Here is a 20,890-nt window from a genome sequence, read left to right as displayed (position 1 = left end):
TATCCTGCCTGTGAGGGAACATTGTTACGGCAGCTACTAATGTTGAAAAACAAAAAATTATTAAAATTTGCTTTCATACCAAATTTCAGCATTTTCTCCAAAAAAAAAAAAGCTGTAATTTTTTTTCCAGAAACTGTTGCAATTACAAATGTTTTTGGTATAAACATGTTATTTCCTTTTTCATTGAAAAAATACAAAAAAGCTCATTCTACCATGAACAGCTTTTCACAATCTACTTTGTTCGGGTGGGGTACGGTGTCTAATTAGAAATAATTAGATTTTAATAAGTAAATATGTACACTATTACTATTATATTATTATTACTATTACAATTTTTAAATAGTTATTTAATGTTTGTATAATATTAAGACATTTGTATAGCGCATTTCATACACAAGGCATATCAATGTGCTTTACATGATTAACTCATTCAGTGCCAGCCATTTTCAGATTTTCTACCCCCTCAGTGCCAGCCGTTTTTGAGCATTTTGATTGATTTTTAAAGACCCACAGAATATTTTCTACTATGACTATCTGAAATTTGACACCGGATTCTGAAAGATTGAAGCCTCTCTTTCATCAAAAAAAAAATTTGTTTCTGGCTCGTTTCGTTCTTTTGTAATCAGCTTTTGAATAGAGCAAGTTTAACACAAATCTTCAGTTTCAGAGCAAAAAGCTGAGAAAAAAGCCTTTTTCTAAAAAAAACCCTGTCAGTGACTTTAAAGCTATTTTTTTGCTTAAGTGACAACTCAAACATCTGAACATTGTTTCCTTATAAAAAAACAAAACAAAAAAAACACAGACCGGGCTTTTGATGGCAACATTATTATTATTTTGCTATGGGTCAGAGTTGAATTGATTTCTTACTGTATTTTGGCATTCCTCCAACTTTCTCTCCTGTCAGTCTCCTGTGTTGGGAACGTTACTTTAAAAAAATAATTAGTTATAGTTACTCACAACTTGTTCAAAAAAGTAATTGCGTTAGTAACTAAATTATAATAAAACCAACTCATTAACAAGGAAAGTAACTATTTGCATTACTATTAAAAAAAGAAAGAATTCACATTTTTTAGATGCATGTGTCGTTGTGAGGCGCTTCATTAAATTTGAGTTGCTTACAACGGATGTCGACAAAGTCTTCTTTCCTGGATATAATGTACACTTCACATACACGTTCTTGCCTTTGACCACAATTAATTTAAAGTAGTGTTTGTATCGCCTTAAAAATGTCAACTTTTAATCTGACTGCTCCACACTCACCATCTCTGCTGCTTCATCCAATCTGCTCTGTGTGTGTGTGTGTGTGTGTGTGTGTGTGTGTGTGTGTGTGTGTGTGTGTGTGTGTGTGTGTGTGTGTGTGTGTGTGTGTGTGTGTGTGTGTGTGTGTGTGTGTGTGTGTGTGTGTGTGTGTGCGCCACATGTGCTGGCACGTTGCCTTAGCCAATCATAATCACTCACCTTGTTTTTAACCCGCCTCCTCTTGCTGGCACATGTGTAAAAACACTGACTCTGATTGGCTACCATGAAACATGACGCCGCCTATGCCAATCATAATCGCTCACCTTGTTTTTCACCCGCCTCCTCACAACAGCTGAGTCAGAAGCCAGGGATACTTTCGGATAACAGTTTATTTAATCAATGCATGTAACGCACCGCATTTAACGTTCAGTAACGATAACGGCGTTGTAACGGCGTAAAAAGTAATTAGTTAGATTACCCCGTTACTGAAAAACAAACGCCGTTATTTTAAACGCCGTTATTCCAAACACTGGTCAGTCTACACACACGCAACTTCCTCTTCCTCCCGGACATGCAGTGTGTCACTGCGTTCCCCATTTTTTTGTGGTTTTATCTCACCATCGTTACACTACCCATGAGTTCCACACATGCTCTGGTCGAGTGTGCGCTGCTAGGAAAGTCAACTCTGTACGTAGCCCCATTTTCTGTCTCGTAAACGCCTTTCCTCTCTCCCTCTGAGCTCTGCTGAGCATGGATAATCTCTCATCCAACGGTGCACTGCTACCTCCTACATGTCACCTATTATTTTGCTATCTGGCTCACAGGCTGGGGGTATTTTGTACCCCCCCTACACCCCCCCACCTCCCTCCTCCCGACACGCAGGGATGACCCATTTAGCCCGGTTAGTAGATGGTTTTATCTCACCATCTCAACATTATCAATAATCCACTCAGGTCCACACATGTTCTGTGTTAGTATGTGGAGCTGTGAGCTGCTGGATATGTCACAATATCACTCTGTAGCGCCATAATCTCACTCGTTCCTGCTTCTCCTCCTCAGCTAATGGTAGCATCAGTGGCTAATCTCTCATCTAAAGGTGTACTGCTGCCATCTTCAGGGCACAGTTGGTCACAACAACACCCCGGAGCTTAGATATTGATGAGGGACCTCCGCCAGGGTGTTTTCTAGTAATCCCCGTGAAAAAATGCAAATTACGAGTTATCTCGTCAATGGCACTGAGCGTTTGGATTTGAAATGACGAGTTATCTCATCAATGGCACTGAGTGAGTTCAAAAGTACAACAGAAAACATTTAACAGTTTAAAAATCAATTAAATTAAACATTAAATCAGCGGAAAAAACTTTAAAAATCTCCCTCTCGGCAACCTCACTTCGACTTCCAAAAATGTAGCGCACCAACTAATTAACTTCAAGACCATACATTACACCCTATGAGAGATTCCAAATAAAATTACAATCTACAAAAAAACTGTCATATGTGGAACTGCTTCACTTGGGTCATTCTTACACATGTTTTGGGATTGTCAAATCATTTCTGAATTCTGGTCTCATGTAAACTCAGTGTTAGCAGACGTACTGGACATTTTTTACATTCCTAGTCCTGCATTTTGTCTCCTTAATGATAATTCTGATGTAACTTTAACAAATTAAGCTCAAGTTGGTGTTTGCAGGTTTTACCTCTGCTAAAAAAAACTATTTTAAAACATTGGTTTACGCCAATGTCTTAACAAGGCTCAACCAGCGACTGTTCAAGCATGGAACTCTTTTTCATCCAAAGTTCATCTCTTCGACCAGAGACAATGGGCAATCACTGAACTTTATCTGATGTATTTACTTGCCTGCTTTATGTTTTGTGCCAATGGAATCCTGTCAGTATTTACTTTTCTAGATATGCCTGTACCCCCCTCCCCCCTCCCCAATTATTCAATAAAAGTTTTGATCACAAATAAAAATCTCCCTCAGTCATATGCAGTACAGAAAAACAGTATCTTTAACTTGAATTTAAAAATGTTTACAATGGATGCTGACTTCAGCTCTGCTGGCAGTTTGTTCCACTTCTTTGTATTAAAATACACAAATAATATTGAAACAGTAACACTTGAAAACTGAGTTTAATTAAATTTAATTTAAAAAAATACAATGAATAAAAATATTTTGAAAATGCAAAGCACCAACAGAGCTGCTCACTTCATCAACTTTAAAAAAAAAAAATCTATTTGACAATAATGCTTCTTCTTCGACATAATAAACCATAGAGCAGGGCTCTACACTAACTTTTCCAGTGGTGGCACTGGTGCGACTAACTTTCTCAGTTGGTCGCACCAGCACAGAATTTGGTGTCACACTTTTTACCATTTTTTTTTTTTTTTGAGCAGGGGTGGGGCGATTGTACAAAACAAAACTGACATACAGTAGTTTTGTTTGAGATATTTGCTAAATGTTTTCAGGTTTTAGTGTCAATATTAAGTTTTTCTGCAACAAGCAGTGGATAAAATAACAGGTAATTTCTTTTATACAATTTTAAAAGAACACATAATTTGTTTTAAAAAAAAATAACAGCAAAGCATAACAACAGTTTACATGTATTCTGTTTTTTTTATTTTGCAGAAAGGCTGTACTTAAATTAACTTAACAGTAGCATAACCAGCATAATAAGCTCTTATAGTGGGGTCTCCTAACCCTCTTCCCCTGGACAGGGGTCTGCAACCTTTACTCTACAAGGAACCATTTAACCTCATCTCACCTGGATTAAAGTCGTCCTGGAGCCAAAAAAACACCATCTCAATGAATACAATAGTGTATTAAATACTATACAGTTAAAATTATATATAATAATGTTTGATTTAATTTGATTTGATTTATATTGATCATGTAAATGGAAACTTAAAAACAGTTAAAATATATTGACATCAATTAATAAAACAGTATCTTGCCACTTCAAATTATGCATCTCAGTTTACATGAACACAATGTTATATAAAGCAGATTTTTTTTCTAGTTAATGAATTTGAAAGGCTACAAAAAGTTACTTGAATTTGATTACACATGATCATGTGGTCAACACGTGCTAATTGCTCACTTCTTGCCACACATAAAGCATGCATATTTAACATGCACATTGGCAGTTAAATGAATCTGTTCCAACACAACTAAAATCTCTATTTTCTTCCAAAATAGTGTTTTTGTTGGTTTAATTATCTTACCAGGGATTTAAAACTTAAGGTTAGCCACAGGTGCAGGAAAGTTGATGGTCTGTAGATGTTGCAGGAGGTGATTTATTGTAAAAAAAAAAAAAAATGTTATATCTTGATTTTATTTGTCATTAATCATTCATAGCTTCTGTAAAAAAAAAAAAAAAAACCTGTTTCAATTGGTTTTTTTTTTAAAGCTATAGGGAGCCATTGCAAAAGAGTCAAAGAGCCACATGAGGCTCCAGAGGAACAGGAAGCGCACTCTGTGGGATGTGACGGAGCCCTCAGCCGCTCCGTCACGAAATAAGGTCATCCATACGCACGGATGCGACCAGATTCAATTATCACGCAGTCTCGAGCCCTGTAGAGGATAATATAGAATAAACAGAAACTGATTCCCTGTGAAAACTATATTTGTATGCATTTTCTGGGTGACATCACTGGTGTTTTATGAGGTTAGGGCTGCACGATTTTGACAAATAACCTAATTGCAATTTTTCTTTTGTAAAAAAGATTGTATACATTTAAATGCATATGCATTTAATTTTTTTTTCTTAATTCTGTTTTCCACATACATTTTTTAAAATTCCTTTTTTAGAAATATCAATTTTTTCAGAAAATATTAGTTTTCAACTCCTGTGAGGAAACAAAACACTAATTAATAAAATAAAAATCATAATTAAACAAAAACGTATATAAAAAAATAAAGTAAGATACAATTAAAAGGAAGATATAAGTCGTACTTTGAGGAAACAAAATAAATACCAATAAAAAAAATAAAACTAGAAATAACAATGTACTTTAAAATAATGAGTAAGATACAATTAAACGGTAGATATAAGTTGTACTGACATGGATTTGACTGCTCGTTTTTAATTATTTATGTCATATAAAGATGTAAGACAGCAGCATTGTCACTCAATTTACCCTCAGGGATCAATGGTTTACTGAATCTGATCATATTTATTGATTAAGTTTTGATCAACTTAATTTAAATTAACCCAATTTAAATGATCCTGATGACATCATTCTAACCATAATTATTAAACAAAAATAAATGTGCAAGACACATCAAGTATATGAAGTGTTTTTTCACCACAAGGGGCTGGAATATTTTAAAGTATCAGAAGTTATCATTAATCAACGATGTTTAAGACTCTCCAATCTTTGACATCGGTGGTCTAGTCCACAACAACAGAACAACTTTTACCACTGATCTTCTGTAGCTCTGATGAGTTGTTTAAATGCTCTGAGCAGGTGAAGCTGATTAAAGCTGCAGCTGTTCTCACGGAGCACAGCAGTGTCAAATGCAGAAGTACATTTTCGTTGCCCGGTGCAACAAGCCAATTGCTTTACCGTCTCTGCCTCGTTTAAAGCCAAAATAGTTCCAAATGGGACTTTTGGAATTTGGTTTTTTGAGCAAAATTAGTGACGCTACTGACGACAGACTCGCCGCTCCTGCCCGGTGCTTCTGCCATGCTGAGTGTGTTGTCTCCTGTTTGCACCTGTAAGCCGTGCAAGCGTCCAGGCGAGACAGAACTTTAGCTTGTTCGTTTTGAAGCAAGTTTCTATCGAAGCGGAGCTGTCTTCATGGAGTTCATACTTGTTTAAAGGGGACATATGCTAAATCCACTTTTTTAGCCCTTAAATGCATTTTGTTGTATATTTAGTGTTTAGAAGTACAGAAAAGTTCAAATTAGTCTCTTCAGGTGCTCCGTTGATATCTTTATATTCTGTTTTGGTCATATTTTTCAATCTGTTTCGATTTTTCGATTCTCTACTACGTTTTTTGAGCAATAACGTCACAGTATTTGCAGCGGAACTGCCAAATTAGGACATCGACTCCAGGCCCAACACTTATTTCTCGCTTTTAATTTGTAGTCCAAGCTCAAGGATGCCGAAGTTACGAGAGGATAAGTCAAAATGTTCGGTTGTTGGATGTAGTAACCCACACGCTTCATTACACCATCTCCCAACATCAGAACCTTTTCGAAGTGCCTGGTTGAGTTTTATTTTCCACGGAAATGTACCCACATCTGTGGGTAAGGTCATTTTTGTTTGCGCGAAGCACTTCAAGGATGACTGCTTCAGCAACCTCCGCCAGTATAAAGAAGGACTTGCCAAAAGACTTTGTCTGATTGAGGGGTCAATTCCTTCTGTCTTTGGAGACGACGAACAGAGCACTTCGGTAAGCTGTAAATAACGCTAAAAAGTGTGATATGACGTCCCTGTCATTGTTTTGTTAGCATTAGCAGTTGCACCGTCTTCATATGTTAGCGCTGTGTGCTCATTTTAGATCCTTGATGATATGGCATACGTGATTTAATTTAAAAGTTTTCATTAGTCATTTCATTTTGCCGTTTTTGTCTCCGAAAAGACTGTATTAAAATGCATTTCGTGACGTTAGCTTGGTGCTAGCGTTAGCTCAGCGCTTGTGTTAGCTCACTTGTTAACATCCATATGAAGACATTTTGCAGGTTCATCATCATTTTCATCTCGCTCCGCTGGGTCCGACTCTGGCTCAAACATGTAAGGCTGGATGGACAAGTCTTCCGTTGTTGACATTTTGTAAATAACGTGTGAATAAAAAGTTTCTGCGCCGCTACATAATTGTATCTCTTCTATCAAACTACAAAAATGGCCGAACAGGGTGGAGTTGAACCGAGTGTAACCTCTGCAACCTGGAGAGGGGGCGGGGTATGAAGTGTCTCATTTGCATTTAAAGAGACCGCATCAAAACGAGTTTCTCTCAGAAGCGCATCAGAAAAGGGGTAGAAAAGGGGCCTGTGGAGCTATAATAATGAGGAATTCAGACCCAAGCATTGCAGTTCAGCTTTATATAGACCACAACTGTATGATTTATATGTAAAAAGGAAGGATTTAAAAGCATATGTCTCCTTTAAGGTGGCGTTAATCCTCAAGCCTCAGACAAGCATTTCCGTGCTGCCTGTTAGTCCTCCTTAAGAACCCACATGCGAAGCAAGTAGGCATGTCTGTAGATGCTATCCACACATTTATCATGGTTTTCAGCCAAAAAACTGCACATTACAGTTTTGAGTCAGAAAAGTGTGCCGCTGCAGAATCAGATGAGTTGTGTGTATGTTCCATGCAGGGTTCTCCACGGCTTAGCCCAGCCGAAAGTCGAACCCGTTGCTGTAGACAAATGTTTTATTTTTTTGGGGAAAAAACTAGAAAATACTGGACTATTTTCCTTTTATTTTTCAAGTGCAACTGAAAATGTATTTTGTGCCTTAACAATTGGACTTTAAAAAACCAGTCATTACACTGTATTTACATCAGAAATTTGTTTGAACCAGCAGAGGGCGCTGGAAGCCCAGTGGTCGGTTGGCATGCAGCTATTCTTGCAGTGAAGAAGAGATGCTATGCTCTAGCAGACAGAGCTAATAGAAAAATGTGACTTTAACAGATATTCATGTATTATTACAGATACTCTTTAGGTGCTAAAGGGGTAAGAAATAATTTATGAACATGTTTAGGAGTAGTAGGCGATTCCGCCCGCTGTCTACGCTTCTGGACAAGAGAAGGATCAATAGATAGTGCCCTCTGCTGTTTAAAAAAAGTACTGCAATTCAATTTTCAGAGTATCGATATGAACCATGATACCTATGAGTGCGCGCTCACATTGAGGGTAGCAGTAAAAGAAAGAACGTGTCGAGAGCAGCGATAGAGCGCACACGCTCATCATAATCAGTATGGAGGGACGAGAACTGATGGACTATGTTTTCAGGTCAGATGTTCAGCTGTGGTTCTCCCAGTGGCTCTTTGACTCTTATGCAATGGCTCCCTATAGCTTTAAAAAAAACTATTGAAATAGACTTATTTTTTTTACAGAAGCAATTAATGATGAATGAGAAATAAAATCAGGATATAACAATTTGTTAATCTAAAATAAATCACATTGTGCAATGACTCAGCACCTTCCTACTTCACCTCATGCAACATCTACAGACCAACTTTCCTAGACCTGTGGTTAATCATCAGTTTTAAATCCCAGGTAAGATAACTAAACCAACAAAAACACTATTCTGGAAGAAAATAAAGATTTTAATTTTGTGGGAACAGAATAATTTAACCGCCAATGTGCCAGTTAAATATGTATGCTTTATGTGTGGCAAGAAATTAGCAATTAGCATGTGTTGACCACATGATCATGTGTTATCAAATTCAAGTTACTTTTTGTAGCCTTTCAAATACAATAATTTAAAAAAATACTGAGATGAGATTAAATGGTTCCTTGTAGAATAAAGGTTGCAGACCCCTGACCAGGGGAAGAGGGCTAAGAGACCCCACTATAAGAGCTGGACCCTCAGAATTTAATTCCATGGGATGAATCAATGCAGATGCTAAGTTGGTTATGCTACTGTTAACTTAATTCAAGTACAGCATTTCTGCAAAATAAAAAAAAATAGAATACATGTAACCTGTTGTTATACTTTGCTGTGTTTTTTTTTTTTTTTTTAAATGAATTTAAAAAAATTGTTACGTCTTCTTTTAAAATTATATGAAATAAATGACTTGTTATTTCAGCCACTGCTTGTTGCAGAAAAACTTAATATTGACACTAAAACATTTAGCAAATATATCTTGAGTCATTGTCAGTCTTTACTTCATACAAAACTACGGAATGCCAGTTAAGTGAACTATTCATCAGCATGCATGGATATGCTGTATCCCCACCCCTACTCAAAAAAAAAAGGAAAAAAGGGTGCGACCAAAATTCTGTGCTGGTGTGACCAACTGAGAAAGTTAGTCGCACCAGTGCCACCACAGGAAAACTTAGTGTAGAGCCCTGTACCTGTTAAGTTTCTTTTTTCCAGAAGGCAAACCCTTAAAATAAGGTAAGTCAGTTAAAGCCACATGCCAAATGTCACACAGGGACCTTTAATAACAGAGGAGTAGAAAACAATGTAAAAATTTATAAAACAAATTATGTGCATTTGTACACATTGCCTTCTGATAACTGTCCCTTTAAGGGAGCCATGGTTAACGTAAGGTCAGAGTTGAGTCAGACCTGCCTTCTTCCTGATTCGTACAGAGCGCATAGACGGAGCTTTGTTAGTTTTTTGTTACCGTCCGGTGTGAAACGACATATAAGCAGTGTTTGAGTTTCCTCTGCATACAATAAACGTGGGGTGTGACCATAATAAGTTGTTTTGAGTCCTGTTTATAACGTTATCGACCCACAGAGACCTCTGGATGTCTACAGCGCACACAGACCCTCACTCACTCCTGCACACAGTGACATTCTGAAGTCAAATTATTTAACCATTTTTTTTTTTTTATTAACTAACTCTTCGTTCGACTGTCTCATAAAATTGTCGGTCGCTGTTGAGGTGAGAGAGTGGAGGGGGGGGGGGTGTTTCGTCAGCGTGTGTGTGTGTGTGTGTGTGTGTGTGTGTGTGTGTGTGTGTGTGTGTGTGTGTGTGTGTGTGTGTGTGTGTGTGTGTTGAGTTTCACTCAGGGACAGAGCGGGAGAGAGGGGTTAAGATAAACAGTAAGAGGAGACAAAAAGGCATACTGGCGGCTCTACGGAAGAAACTTTTAATGTCACGTGAATTATATTGATATTACAATATAGTCCTTTCCAATATCTCTTCAATAAATATATTGATATTTATTCAAAACTAAATATATTGCCCAGCCCTAACCGGTAGTATAGTAATCCACGGTAGTACCGTCGTGTAGAATTTCTAGTATAGTAGGAATGTTCCAATTTGGCAACGCGGGGTACCATGGGTATCGTGCAACTGTATTTGTCACTAGTCTCTATTGAGAAAAAAATTGTTAAGAGCGTTCACAAAGACACCACTAAGGGAGGATAGGTTTCGGTTTCAAAAAGGTGCAGAGGGAGGATTCTACAAACTGCAACTTTTAATTCACCTGTGGCAAGTAGGTGCTGGCAAAAACGATGTCAGCCTGAAGCCTGCTAAAAAGTATAGAAGTCGACTCAACCTTTGTGTTGTGTGTGTCACACCAAGCATGGAGAAGAGAAAGAAGATTCGAGAACTGTCCTAAGACTTTAGAAGCAAAATTGTGGAAAAATATGAATAATCTCAAGGTTACAAGACAATACATTCTAACTGGATTCAGGTGTGACTTCTATATTGCCAGCACCTGATACTTGACAGAGTTAAGTTTAAATGCTTAAAATAAAATGATTTTTCCACTGTTTTAAAATGATGCAAGAATTTTGTCCAGTCCATTTTTTTTATTTTCTTAAAAGTATGTAAAATAAATTTTGGCTTTTTCCATTTATTCATAAAGGAAATAAATGTGTATACCAAAAACATTTGTAATTGCAACCATTTCTGGGAGAAATAGCGTAATTTCTGGAAATATTGTTGTGACAATACTTTCTTTCATGACTGTATTTATTGAAGTGTACATTGATGATTATTTACTGTTGTGTAAGCCTTTAGGTTTTTTGTTTTTTTTGTTATAGTTGTAATTTCTAGTAGGCGATTTTACTGAAATAATATCAGAATCTCTAAATGATTGAAACAATATTCACGTTTTCGATTTTCGTATATATATATGAAATAAATTATTTTCAAGCATTATAAAGGTGAATGCCTTGAATTGCATATGATTTCATATTATTTTTAAGTCTTTGTATACACTTTGTTAACAACTTATGTATCTACAATATTGTATTTTACTGTTACAAGGTAGATTCAAGAAAATGTCGCGTACTTTTTAAGTACGGAGTGGCTATCCGTACGTAGGAGCAGAAAGACACTGTGATACATATGTTATTGTAACACAGACCAACCCAATTTTATCAAATGTATAGACATATTGACAGCTTTACACAAGGCATTTTAAATCGGTGTCTCGTTAACTTATAACATCACCTTTGTGAATGAACATCCCAAAAACCCAGCCGAATAACATCTTAGTACGTTGGCTACTTTCGCTTAGCAGAAAACATCCGTTCACCATCAATACAGTGTTTGAGTCAATAAAAACCAAACAACGTGAAAGAAGCAGCTAACGTGTTCTCCGGGTAACGTCAATGAGAACCTTCAGTGTGAGCGTTCACAAACACTGAACTGTAACGAACAGCTGTCAGATGAGGACAGCACCATTTAATAATCCAACAGCTAGAGCTAGCTCCAACAACGCTCATCAGCTAGCAATCACTTACACTCACCTGCGTTTTCTGCCATTTCTCTAGGGGTTGAAGCTTGAATAGATGTGTATTAACTTTGACTCTGCAAATATGGTTTGTAATTGGGTAAGGAGATGTAAAATTGCTGGTTAATTCCAAATATATTTGTTGTAGACCATCACCATCAATGAGACCCGTACGAATGTGTCCCAATTACTTTGAAGGAACTCTTCTTCGCGTATTTTCGTCAAGTTGCAAACCAACAACTCAGGCTGAGCAGCGCCTCCTGTTGCTATGGAGCCGATTTACGGATACAATTTCAACATAATCTTCTTCTTCTAATGGTTTCCGGCAGGCTGTACACTAAAAGAAGCGTAATGCTGCCCTCTTCTGTTCACTTAGAGTCACTCCATTTTAGATTCTCAAATAGAGGTTGGAAGATTGGAGATATCTCACGACTGCCTTATCTATTAAAATCGACTCTGCTCTTGATGCAAATATTGACTTTATTGAAAACACTGTCAGCCCAAGAGTTGAAAGTTCTTTAAATAACGTTCCCCTTTCAGCAGAATAGCATCCACAGGCCAATAGAACGTGGGAAATAGTCTCAAGTTGACCACACTGACATAATCCATCCGGATGTTTGCCTATTCGATTTAAATATGCAGCTAGTCCACAATGCCCCAGTCTTAATCTGGTTAGCTTAACTTGATTTGATCGGCAAGTTGCCCACAGGAGTCTAGTGCCCTGCACACAAGGTTGACACTTAAAATAATGCCTCCCTCTAGACTCATTCTCCCACTCCCTTTGCCATTGCTGATACACAGTAGCTTTGAAAACACTGACACACTCAGCCTTCCCCAATCGGACCACATATTCAATTTCCGTCTCAAGAAGAGCCTTCAACATAATTAAATCCAGGACCAAATATTAATGTGATAGGCCGGCAGCCCAGATAGTCTACCATGCCTTCTAGTCTTCTAAACCTCAATTCTGGAAAGAAAACAAAAAAAAAAAACATAATTTTGGTATGTTGAATGTACGACAAATAAAATAGCACAGATAATGCATGTGTGGAAATATTTTGTGCCTTGAATGCTGTTAACTGTGTTGATATAGATTCATTGATATCCATGGTAGGCTATCTGGACTGATGCTTATTACCTTTGCGATGAAGCTTATGTTTTTCCAGCCGTTGTTATATTTTTTTTTTTTTTTGTTTCTTTGTTTCTTTGTCTGTGAACAGTCTAACTCAAACACTCAAACACTAATGGATAGATTCTGATAAAACTTCAAGGAAAAGCCCTAAATGGGATAATGATCAGTGATTATATTTTTGGGGAAGTTTCAGATGAATAAATTGATTCGGGATCAGTTTGAAAATTGAAATTTTGAATTTAATTTTACAGAAAAAAAAATTCTGGCATAAATGTGTGACAATAAAAGCATAGACGCTTAGACGGCAAAGACAGTGAGGTGAGCCATCCAAAAACTGAATGTAGGAAATATATGGATATCGACCCCTTGTCTTAGCCCAATGATTAATGTTGTTCCAAGTATAAGTTAATCCACAATTTTGATATTGTTTTTATTTTGTAGGTATTTCCTTAAACAGAAGAATTGGCAGCTTTATTAACATATATCAATCGACAGATATAGTCAATACATCCACTGGGATCATGGGTCTCACATGCTGGGCCTTCAGACTAGCTTGAGTGGGTGTCTCTGTGTGGCCTGGGGTCTTTGGGGCGTCTAGGGGGGTGGTGCTATCTTGTACATGTACAGGCATGTCTGTGACTTCAGGATACCATAACTTAACAAATAGCTCTGTCACACACTCTTCACACTTGATGTTTTCCCACTAATATTCTCTCTCCATATGTCACTACACTGACAGCAGATTTCACTCCTTTGCACAATAGTAGCAACATGTTCTTCATCCTGTCCTCTCTAACTCCTTTAACCTTTTATTTTTTCCCCTCTGAACTGCAACAAAAACAAAATACATAGGTCAATTTCAAAACACATTATTAGTCCGAAGGACTTGCCAGGGTTCAGTTTTCTTCTAAAGAGCCAAACTTTGTTTTATTTTTTTTTAAAGAATTTTAAAGAAAATATTTGTAGCCAATTTAAAAATCTAGGCTGTACCCTCTCTTTTTATATATTTCCCCCAAATAGAGACTAACTTTTCCTTTCTTAGGGAGGACTGGTGACAGTTAAGCATATCCATTTTCTGACCCTCTTTCTCCTTTTTTCAGGGCAGCATGTCTGTTGGTGCCTATCTACAGCTATCGTTGGGCGTCAGGCAGCTGTACACCCTCGACAGGGCGCCAGTCCATCGCAGGGCAACACACACAAAGACAACCACTCACACTCCTTCCTACGAGCAATTTAGACTCCTATTAAACTAGCAGTCATGTTTTTGGATTGTGTGAGGAAGCCATATCCAGAGAAAACCCCTGCAAGCACAAGGAGAACATGCAAACTCCTTACAGAAAGGACCAAAGCATCCAGCTCAGGGCTTGAACCCAGGACCTTCTTGCTGTGAGGCGGATGTGTTAATCATCTTTGACCCACTTGTTTCTGTTCAGGGTCACAGGGGTCTGCTGGTGTCTATCTCCAGACATACAGACAGACAACCACACCCACTCCCACCACAGGACTCAATGACTATCACCCCATTGCCCTGACGTCCGTAGTCATAAAGTCCTTTGAGAGGCTGGTGCTGAGCCACCTGAGGGACATCACAGGACCCCTGCTGGACCCCCTGCAGTTTGCCTATCGGGCAAACAGGTCGGTCAATGATGCAGTCAACATGGGACTGAACTACATCCTGCATCACCTCGACTCCCCAGGGACCTACGCTAGGATCCTGTTTGTGGATTTCAGCTCTGCGTTCAACACCATCATCCCGGACATCTTTCACCAGAAACTCACCCAGCTCACAGTGCCGGCCTCCACCTGTCAGTGGATCACCAACTTCCTGACTGACAGGAAGCAGCAAGTAAGGCTGGGAAGCATCACATCTAGCACCCAGTCACTCAGAACTGGCGCCCCCCAGGGGTGTGTTCTCTCCCCACTGCTATTCTCCCTCTACACCAATGACTGCACCTCAGGGGACCCCTCTGTGAAACTCCTGAAGTTTGCAGACGACACCACCGTCATCGGTCTCATCCGGGACGGGGACGAGTCTGCCTTCAGACGGGAGGTGGAACAGCTGGCTCTCTGGTGCAGTCAGAACCATCTGGAACTGAACCCGCTCAAGACTGTGGAGATGACAGTGGACTTCAGGAGGAATCCCCCCCCACTCCCCCCCTTACCATTCTGAATAGCAAAGTGGCTACCGTGGGCTCTTTCAGGTTTTGGGATCCACAATCTCACAGGACCTGAAGTGGACCTCATACATTAACACAACCAGGAAAAAGGCACAGCTGAGGATGTACTTCCTGTGTCAGCTGAGGAAGTTCAACCTGCCCCAGGAGTTGCTGATCATGTTATACAACCTCCATCATTCAGTCTGTTCTGTGCACCTCCATCACTGTCTGGTTTGGATTTACAACCAAACTAGACAGACACAGACTACAAAGGATAGTCAGGACTGCAGAAAAGATCATTGGTGTCAATCTGCCCTCCATCCAAGACTTATACCTGTCCAGGGTCAGGAAACGGGCAGGTAGCATCACTGCAGACCCCTCACACCATGCACACAATCTGTTTAAACTCCTCCCCTCCGGCAGACGATACAGATCATTGTACGCCCAAACAGTTTCTTCCCCCAGGCTGTCACTCTGATCAATACTAAACAGTCAAAGAGTGTCAGACCTGTTGCTGTGTAATAACCCTGGATCAATCTGTCACTGAGAATGTTCATGTACATACTATTTAATTTAAATGTTCACCTGCACTACTCATCACTGCACTATTATTATTATTATTATTATTATTATTATTATTATTATTATTATTATCTTGTTATATTATTTTATTTAGTTTTGCACTTATTAGTCTAACTACTGTTTATATTTATGAGAGCACAGTTCACCAAGTCAAATTCCTCGTGTGTATAACATACATTACATGGCCAATAAAGTTGATTATGATTCTGATTCTGCTTCTGACCTCCAGGCAATCTGGAGACTCTATTTAACCGTATGTTTTTGGATGGTTGGAGGAGACCGGAATTTACTCTGGATTATATCCAAAGGTGCATCTAAAATTACAACTACCCTCACTCACTACCCATTAAAGTGTACAATAACACAAAACATAAATTCTACCAGGTATTTTAGTTTTTGAGAATAAGAGAAGCATTTGTACCAAATCAGAAAAAGAACAATAGTTTGGATGCTGGCATAGTAAATAGGGTCCTGTCTTTAACTCCCTGGATTGACCTTCTCAGTGTGGAGTTTACAGATTATGTAGTATAGCTTGCTAGACGTATGTAGATGCATGTGTGACCCTTGTAAAGTTTTTCTCTACCTCCTTCCAGGATCTTTTAACTGAACAGCTCTGAGGACAGATGACAAGAGTAGTATAATTTCAATGGTTTATTCACAAGCAAAGTTTAGTAGACCAAGCCCATGTGCCGGTGGCCAGAGGAAGATGTCTGTGTTTCTCCTTACCTGTTTTCTCTGTCTATGCAACTCTATCTGTATCTGCATCTATCTGTGTATCTTCATGACTACTTTGTAGCCAAAGGTGTCTGGTACAAGCATGATCATAGGAAAGCCTTGCTCTGCTTAGCTCTGTCAGTGACCTTGAATTCATGAAAACAGTTCATAGTTGTGTGTGTGTTCAAACAAAGTAACAGAGTTTCAGGGCCTACCAGACAGACATTAAGAAATACAATAACTTTATAAGAAGACTGGCATGCTATCAGGTCTGCAGCAGCCCCTCTAGTGCTCACTGTCATCCAAGGCAGGTAGTAAAGAAGAAGGGTTAGTTTTCTTTCAACCTTGGAGTCGGGCCCCCTATGTGGGTTCACCTTTAATTAAAATAGGGTCGCCTGCGTAAACAACTAAAACAAAAACTTATTAAAAATGAATTGTTATTATTTTTCAAATACACATCACACACAATACATATCAAATAACTGTATGCAGTATAAAAATATCTGACGTGGCGCTACTCTTTCTTTTTAACACACTTTAATAAACATGATCAAAAACTAATTTTAGAAAAAAAATGTCTCTGGGGTCCCCAGAAATTTGTGATATTAAAATGGGCTCATGGCCCCAAAAAGGTTGGGAACCACTGGTTTAGTGAAAGCAGAGAACTTGTTTTGTTGTCTCCGTGGTAATGCCTCTGGGACTGGATCAGACAAACCTCTGAGTGGTTGAAAGCACTTCCCAGTAAATCCCATTTGCTGACTGTAATTTATTCTGCCTGCTCTATTGGTTTGGGAGTGGTTGAAAGCTTTGTGTTCTTAAAGTTACATTTCCTGTCATGTTTAGAATGTGAGATCAGTGTATTTTTCATTGTTAAGTGGTTAAGTTGTTGAAAAAAAGACAATGCAAATGGCTTTCATACTTGCATGATATGGCTGTACACAGTCTATAATGGCATACCTAGAAAAATGTCAATCTTAGGGAAGGGAAACTATGAAATGAGCTTTTCACCATGGTGAAGAATAGTTTCCTTGAACACAGCACAGCCCCGAGCAGATGTGGTGAGAAAGAAGGAAGTGGCTCTAAGGGCATGTTTGAAGGAGGAGCCAGAGTAGAAGAACCAGCATTTAAAGGGAGGGGCACAGTTGGACCTCACAAAACAGTCGAGCAGTCAATAGGAAAACAAAGACACTTACTTCATCCCCGGTTGGGTTTCACTGAGGATTATTGTCAGTCACGTCTCAGAGGACACCATGGAAAACTTCCAGACTGTTTTACGCTTCTTCATGAACCAAAAAGCCACCATTGGCTACAGTTTCATGGCTCTTCTGACAATAGGAGGGGAGCGAGTTTTCTCCATGGTCTCCTTCCAGTGTCCCTGCAACCACGATCAGAACTTCACCTATGGTCTGACCTTCCTGCTGGGCCCAGCTGCTGTTCTACTTGTGCTGGGTCTGTTCTTCAGCACCAGGCTGTGGAGGCTCTACACTGGATGCTGCCTCAATCCCATGAAGCTCTGCCCTCGTGGGAATTGTCTGGGCAGTTTCAGGGTTTTCATCAGCATTTTCACTGGTGCTTGTGTGGCTCCAATAATGTGGCTTTCTGTGGCCCTCCTCAACGGAACCTTCTACGAGTGCTCCGTCAGCGGTCTTGATGACAACCTTGTGGTGGACTTCTTCTGTAAGAACAAAACCCTGAAATGTCGGGAGGAGCTGGCCCGAGTGCCCTGTGACAGGTCCAAACTGCCCAGTGATGAACGTATGGAGCTGCTGCTCATGTTCAGAGCTCAGTCCCAGGTAGGAGGAAAAATGCAGACTCTGTCTGAATATTGGAATAACAAGGAAATAACAACATCTTTATCTGCTAACCTGATGACAGAGGGGGAGGAGGAGGAGGAGGAGGATAAAGACCTGATGTTTCCCCTCACTTTCCATGTTAGTTGTTTTTTTTTTTTTTTTTTTTGCTTTGGTAAATGGTAAATTGACTTGATTTATTGCAAATTAAAACTGGACCGAGGGCAGCACGTGGCCTCCATAAGTTGTCCATGCCTGCATGACGTTGTGGCAGTGTTTCGTATTGTTCAATAATACAGACTATTACACTTTGGGCAGACAAATCTATGTGCTACACACTTCGATAGAATCCACAGTAAAAAAAAAAAAAATACATTCAAGAGGATTGTAGTTTCCTATTTGTTGTACTTTAACTATGTAGTCATCATATGTGGGATCATAAAACTAACAGAGGCACAAGAAAAATGTGAACATGCTATGAGTTGCATAATCCTCCCCCAGCCTATGTGGAAACCTGTCATTTAAACATATCCCAACATGTGAGATGATTGGGAAGATCCGAGCAGTGCTGAACATTAAGCTGTTAAATCAAAAGTGCAACCGACACATCTTTTTCATTTTTGTGTAGTCTGACACCAGATGACGTTTATTATTTTACTATTTTGTTCCCAGATCCTGGGATGGTGTATCATCATCACTGCGGTCTTTGTGGGCCTGGTGGGTACCTGCTACAAAAACTGTCGCTCAAAAGTCAGCTACCTGCAACTTACATTCTGGAAGCGTTACGTGGAGAAGGAGAAAGAGCGCTTTGATGCCTACGCCGTTGACTACGCCACCAAGTTGGCTGAAAGAAACCTGCACAGCTTCTTTGAGAACAAAGACCCTGATCCGTTCCCATTCCCCAACCACAAGGCGTGGGAGGAGATCTCGGCATACTACACATTTTCCAGGAGTGAGCAGTTTTACAGCACCCTGCAGCGCTACGTGGAGAAGACAGACAGGGACTATACTCCAGAAAAGAGACCTGTGATGGACATGGAGCATGGGCTTGAGATGAGCTAGCACTCACTTTATCACTGATTCCAACATGAACATTCAATAAGCCAAGACAGAGCACAGAGGACACATTCAGTTCATCAGAATATTGACACAACCCTCTTTCTGTAGTCATTATAACCAGATACAGTGACTTCTGTCAGCTGTGCGTGTCACATGGTGAAGAGCACCATCATGTTTCCACACATCACATTCTCTCCTTTCAACAGATCATGCCTTTAAACCCTACTCATTCCCATACTGTTACCGCGCCTTTCCTTTAGGAAATGACCTGTTAATGTGTATAGAAAACATAACTATCAACAACTTTGTCCTATTTTATTATCTTTTCTTTGTTTCATTATTTAATACCTAATACCTTTGAATATTGATCTTGTTGATTGGATGATATAAACAACTTCAGTGAGTTTATTTAAATTCTGAAGGGAGATTCAGATTGTGCCTGTGTCATCATTGGGATTAGGGTGGCAAAGGGGCGTGAAATTGCTAGGAAATTTCCACAGGAACTTAAAGTGTGAGTACAGCCCAAAACCACTTTTTTCTGCTGAATACATATATGTTTAGGTATGAAGTAATGTAGTTTCTTGATCCTGATAGTCCCACTCTTCACTATTGCAATTTAATTTTGCTATATACCTTTTCGTGTGACGTCAGCACTTGACTTAGCAACGCACACCGCCATTTTAAGAGTGGTAATCATTTGTCTGACAACCGCTGATCTTGTAGTCTGGCTGATTTTTATTGTATAATGCCAAAATATGTCTAATTTGAAGACAAGCAACGTAAAATTAACATTAAAGATGCAATGTGTTGACTTGTATATGAACTGTAAGTATATTAAATAAACAAATGTGCTTCATATACCCATGTATGTTTTAATTTAAGCTGTAGTATGATTATATTATTAGCTACGCTGTGCCAATTATCATGATGACACAGGCCTATATTGACACAAAAACACATACATAAGCCTACCTTAAAGAAAATATATGCATCCAAGCTTTTGTAAGTCCTCATCTTCTCCATTGTGTAGACGTTTTTCAATGAACCTTGAGGTGCTTGGTATAGACATTATTCCAAACCAACCAGATGTAACTTCCCTTCATATCGGTGTTTGGCCTTTGACTCTAATCTGCTGAAATATTCGTCCAACAGTCTATGCCGTGACCATCGACTGTAAAAAGAATGGACGATGCATGCTCACGAAGTTTTTTTTTTTAGAGCACCCCCTGCTGACTGGCTGCAGTATAGGTCATAAACCCCGCCTCCTCAATGATAACGGATGGGATGTTGGTCAAACTTGGTCAAACTGTAAAGTTAAAATACTCATCACATAATTTTTTTCCAAACCTAATCTCTGCTGCTAAACATTGTGTTCAAGTGCTCATTTTTCTGTGAAGTTTGTTTTACATGAGTTATTTGAGATTGAAATACGGGATTTGACGTCATAGAATACGATGACAGCCGCGGATTTTGCGTAGCTCGCTATGTGAATAGCTTTTACGTCTTTTTTGAGCTACTAGTACAAGTACTAACCTCTATGATCTGATCATCTGAACAAGAAGTTGGTAGAATTTCCGGTGGGAAAGATACTTAAGTTCTTGGCGTAGCTGGACTGAGTAAATCATCAGGGCAGTACGCTAAATGGGTGGGATGTGATACCAGGGCTCCTCCCGCCGGACCCTACAGCGCAGACTCTGGCTCCAAATTACATCAAATTTGCAAGATGGAAGCGCCCCAAAGTGCTGTATTTTGGCTTCAAGAACGTTGAATGGGAACAACTACAGTACACGCCCACTGGCTGTGACTGGGCATGTCTTAACTACTCTAGGAGCAACGCCCATAATCAAGG

At 39.2% G+C, this 20,890-nt stretch overlaps 2 protein-coding genes across 6 annotated transcripts in view; one reads left to right on the top strand and one right to left on the bottom strand.

Annotated features, from left to right (window-relative positions):
* cnot10 (CCR4-NOT transcription complex, subunit 10) overlaps positions 1-17,533 on the bottom strand; it is a 45,772-nt gene extending 28,239 nt beyond the window's left edge. The window contains exons 1-2 of one of the 5 annotated variants that reach the window (XM_028470217.1): positions 11,625-11,879; positions 868-925 (exon numbers count right to left, since the gene is read on the bottom strand). In XM_028470217.1, the coding sequence (XP_028326018.1) occupies positions 868-880 (13 nt within the window). In that variant the 5' untranslated portion in view covers positions 881-925; positions 11,625-11,879. Of the gene's footprint in view, positions 1-867; positions 926-11,618; positions 11,880-17,385 lie in introns of those variants that run through there. The other 4 variants (XM_028470218.1, XM_028470214.1, XM_028470216.1 and 1 more) reach the window with 4 other exon arrangements.
* On the top strand, positions 17,334-19,899 carry LOC114477718 (calcium homeostasis modulator protein 5-like). The gene is made up of 2 exons (XM_028470219.1): positions 17,334-17,985; positions 18,655-19,899. Exons 1-2 carry the CDS (start codon positions 17,443-17,445, stop codon positions 19,042-19,044), a joined length of 933 nt encoding a protein of 310 aa, XP_028326020.1. The 5' UTR covers positions 17,334-17,442; the 3' UTR covers positions 19,045-19,899.
* The last annotated feature ends 991 nt before the right edge of the window (positions 19,900-20,890 follow it).

The sequence above is a fragment of the Gouania willdenowi genome, chromosome 16 (genome assembly GCF_900634775.1).
Source record: "Gouania willdenowi chromosome 16, fGouWil2.1, whole genome shotgun sequence".
Classification (NCBI taxonomy): Eukaryota; Metazoa; Chordata; class Actinopteri; order Blenniiformes; family Gobiesocidae; genus Gouania; species Gouania willdenowi.
This window is presented reverse-complemented; position numbering and strand designations above follow the sequence as displayed.

Coding starts and splice junctions, on each gene's coding strand:
- LOC114477718 (XM_028470219.1), top strand. CDS start 17,443: ATGGAAAACTTCCAGACTGTTTTACGCTTCTTCATGAACCAAAAAGCC. Junction 17,986..18,654: donor TGTTCAGAGCTCAGTCCCAG/GTAGGAGGAAAA, acceptor TTTTGTTCCCAG/ATCCTGGGATGGTGTATCAT.